The following is a 1,922-nucleotide window of genomic DNA, read 5'->3' as shown; positions in this document are numbered from 1 at the left end:
GGATGTGCACGTAGCTTCCATCTGCCGTGTGCCAAGGACGGGCAATGCATCACCCAGTTCTTTGGACAGCACAGGTAAGGGTTGTCAGCAGCAGCCAAGCCAGGGAGGATCCCGCAGCGACAGCACCCAGCAGCCTGCCAGAGACAGGGCCTGGGGCTCCTGCGTGGTCCTCTGCCCTCCACCCATCACTTCTCAGCATGCCCATCCCTTCCATCTTCCCCCAGGTCCTTCTGCTTTGAGCACCGCCTTCGACAGACAACAGTGACAGCTCCAGCAAAAGGCACCACCTGCGCCATCTGCCAGGAGGCCGTGGGGAACATCGCATCCTACCACACCCTGGCGTGCCCAGTTTGCAAACATGCCTGGTTCCACCGGGGCTGCATCCAGGTAGGAGTCCTCCCCTCACCCTGCTGGCACGCTTCATGCTAAGCAGCACCAAGCACTGCTCACGCTCACCCTGCTTGTTCTTCTCCTGCAGCAACAGGCGCTGAATGATGGCATGGCGTGCTTCCGCTGCCCTGTCTGTCAAGACAACACCCTATTCCGTATGGAGATGTCCATCATTGGGATCCAAATCCCAGACAGGTTGGTGTCCTTCTGCCCAGTTCTGCTGCAGTGCCGGGCCTGCCCAGGGAGTGTCTCGGCTCTTGGCTGTCACCTGAGCTTGTGTCCCAGCCTCATGGAGAAGTTGGAAATGGGGTTAGGGTGGATGAGGTGGGATAACCTTGGATCTGATGCCGGGGACGCTGGGGCCTCATCACTTTCCCTCCCTTCTCTTGTAGAACACCAGCACGGGAGGACAACCGTGCATACGCACCACTTCTACAGAGGCACCGGCGCTGTGATGCCATCATGTGCTTTTACCATGGAGGCAGGGAGCTGGCAGAAGAAGAGGGGTGAGTTACCGCAGCAGCTCTCTGCGGCTCCATGGGGGATCTCACGGAGCCTCAGCACAGGCTGGGGGAGCAAGGACTGAGCAGCAGAGATGTGTCGGGGACTCCCTGGCTTGGCTCACTTGGTCCTCACAGCCACAACCCCCTTGCTTCCCCAGGCCCTGGCAGCTGATCCTGTGCAGCTCCTGTGGAGCGGAGAGCACCCACCGACAGTGCTCCCGCTCAAGCATCAGAATGAACATGTGGGACTGTGACAGATGTGCTGGCCTGGGTACCGGTAAGAGGCAATGAGGCGCGTGGCACGGGGCTGGGGCCAGGCAAGGCCTGGCAGCAAGTGCTCGGGGCAGCTTTGCCAGAGTCTCTCTGCTCCACGAGGGATGGCAGCCTGTCCCTACCTGGGGCTACAGGTTCCTCCTGCTGACCTTCCGCCTCCCCTTACAGCCTCCAGAGCCATCTCGGAGCTCGCGGCACTCAGCACTGCCAGACAGCAGAGCCTGGAGTCATCCCACAGCCCCCAGGAGCCTGAGGACAGCTGCTCCGGCCCCAACAGCCAGGCAGCGTCCGGGCCATCACATAGGTCCCAGCTGCCGGAGCTCAGCTGCCAGACCAGTGAGCTGGGGACAATCTGCTCCCATATTCCTGACCATCAGGGGACAGTGGAGCAGCACCACGCACAGCATGGGAGCAGCCATACACCCACCCCAGCCATTGAAAGCAGCTCCCGCGTCTCCACCAGACGGGGCAGATCGGGATCCTCCAGAGCAGCCACAGCAGCTGCGCGCAGGAGGCGTCCCAGGCAGCGGAGAACAAGGAGCGCACGAAGCCGCTCCCCGCTGCAAGGTCGGGCCCCAGGATCCCAGAGCCGGACCAGAAGACCTCGAGGCAGCAGGCGAACACCATCTCCAGCTGCTCAGAGCAGAACCCGCAGCACCACCAGAGCGGCAACGCAGAGGTCCGTGAGGGCTCCCCAGCGTTCACGCACTGCGGACCGGCCCAGGCAGCCACGGCAGGCCCGCACGCGAAGCCGTT

The 1,922-nt window shown here is 62.5% G+C and overlaps 1 protein-coding gene across 1 annotated transcript in view; it reads left to right on the top strand.

Moving 5' to 3' along the window:
- Positions 1-6: 6 nt before the first annotated feature.
- The window catches only part of LOC109364399 (serine/arginine repetitive matrix protein 2-like), a 2,893-nt gene continuing 977 nt past the window's right edge, over positions 7-1,922 (top strand). The window contains exons 1-6 of the mRNA XM_019611041.1: positions 7-74; positions 225-387; positions 479-585; positions 783-896; positions 1,052-1,170; positions 1,335-1,919. Of these exons, the coding sequence (XP_019466586.1) occupies positions 500-585; positions 783-896; positions 1,052-1,170; positions 1,335-1,919 (904 nt within the window). The 5' untranslated portion in view covers positions 7-74; positions 225-387; positions 479-499. The remainder of the gene's footprint in view (positions 75-224; positions 388-478; positions 586-782; positions 897-1,051; positions 1,171-1,334; positions 1,920-1,922) is intronic.

Source organism: Meleagris gallopavo, chromosome 1 (assembly GCF_000146605.3).
Source record: "Meleagris gallopavo isolate NT-WF06-2002-E0010 breed Aviagen turkey brand Nicholas breeding stock chromosome 1, Turkey_5.1, whole genome shotgun sequence".
Lineage (NCBI taxonomy): Eukaryota > Metazoa > Chordata > Aves > Galliformes > Phasianidae > Meleagris > Meleagris gallopavo.
This window is presented reverse-complemented; position numbering and strand designations above follow the sequence as displayed.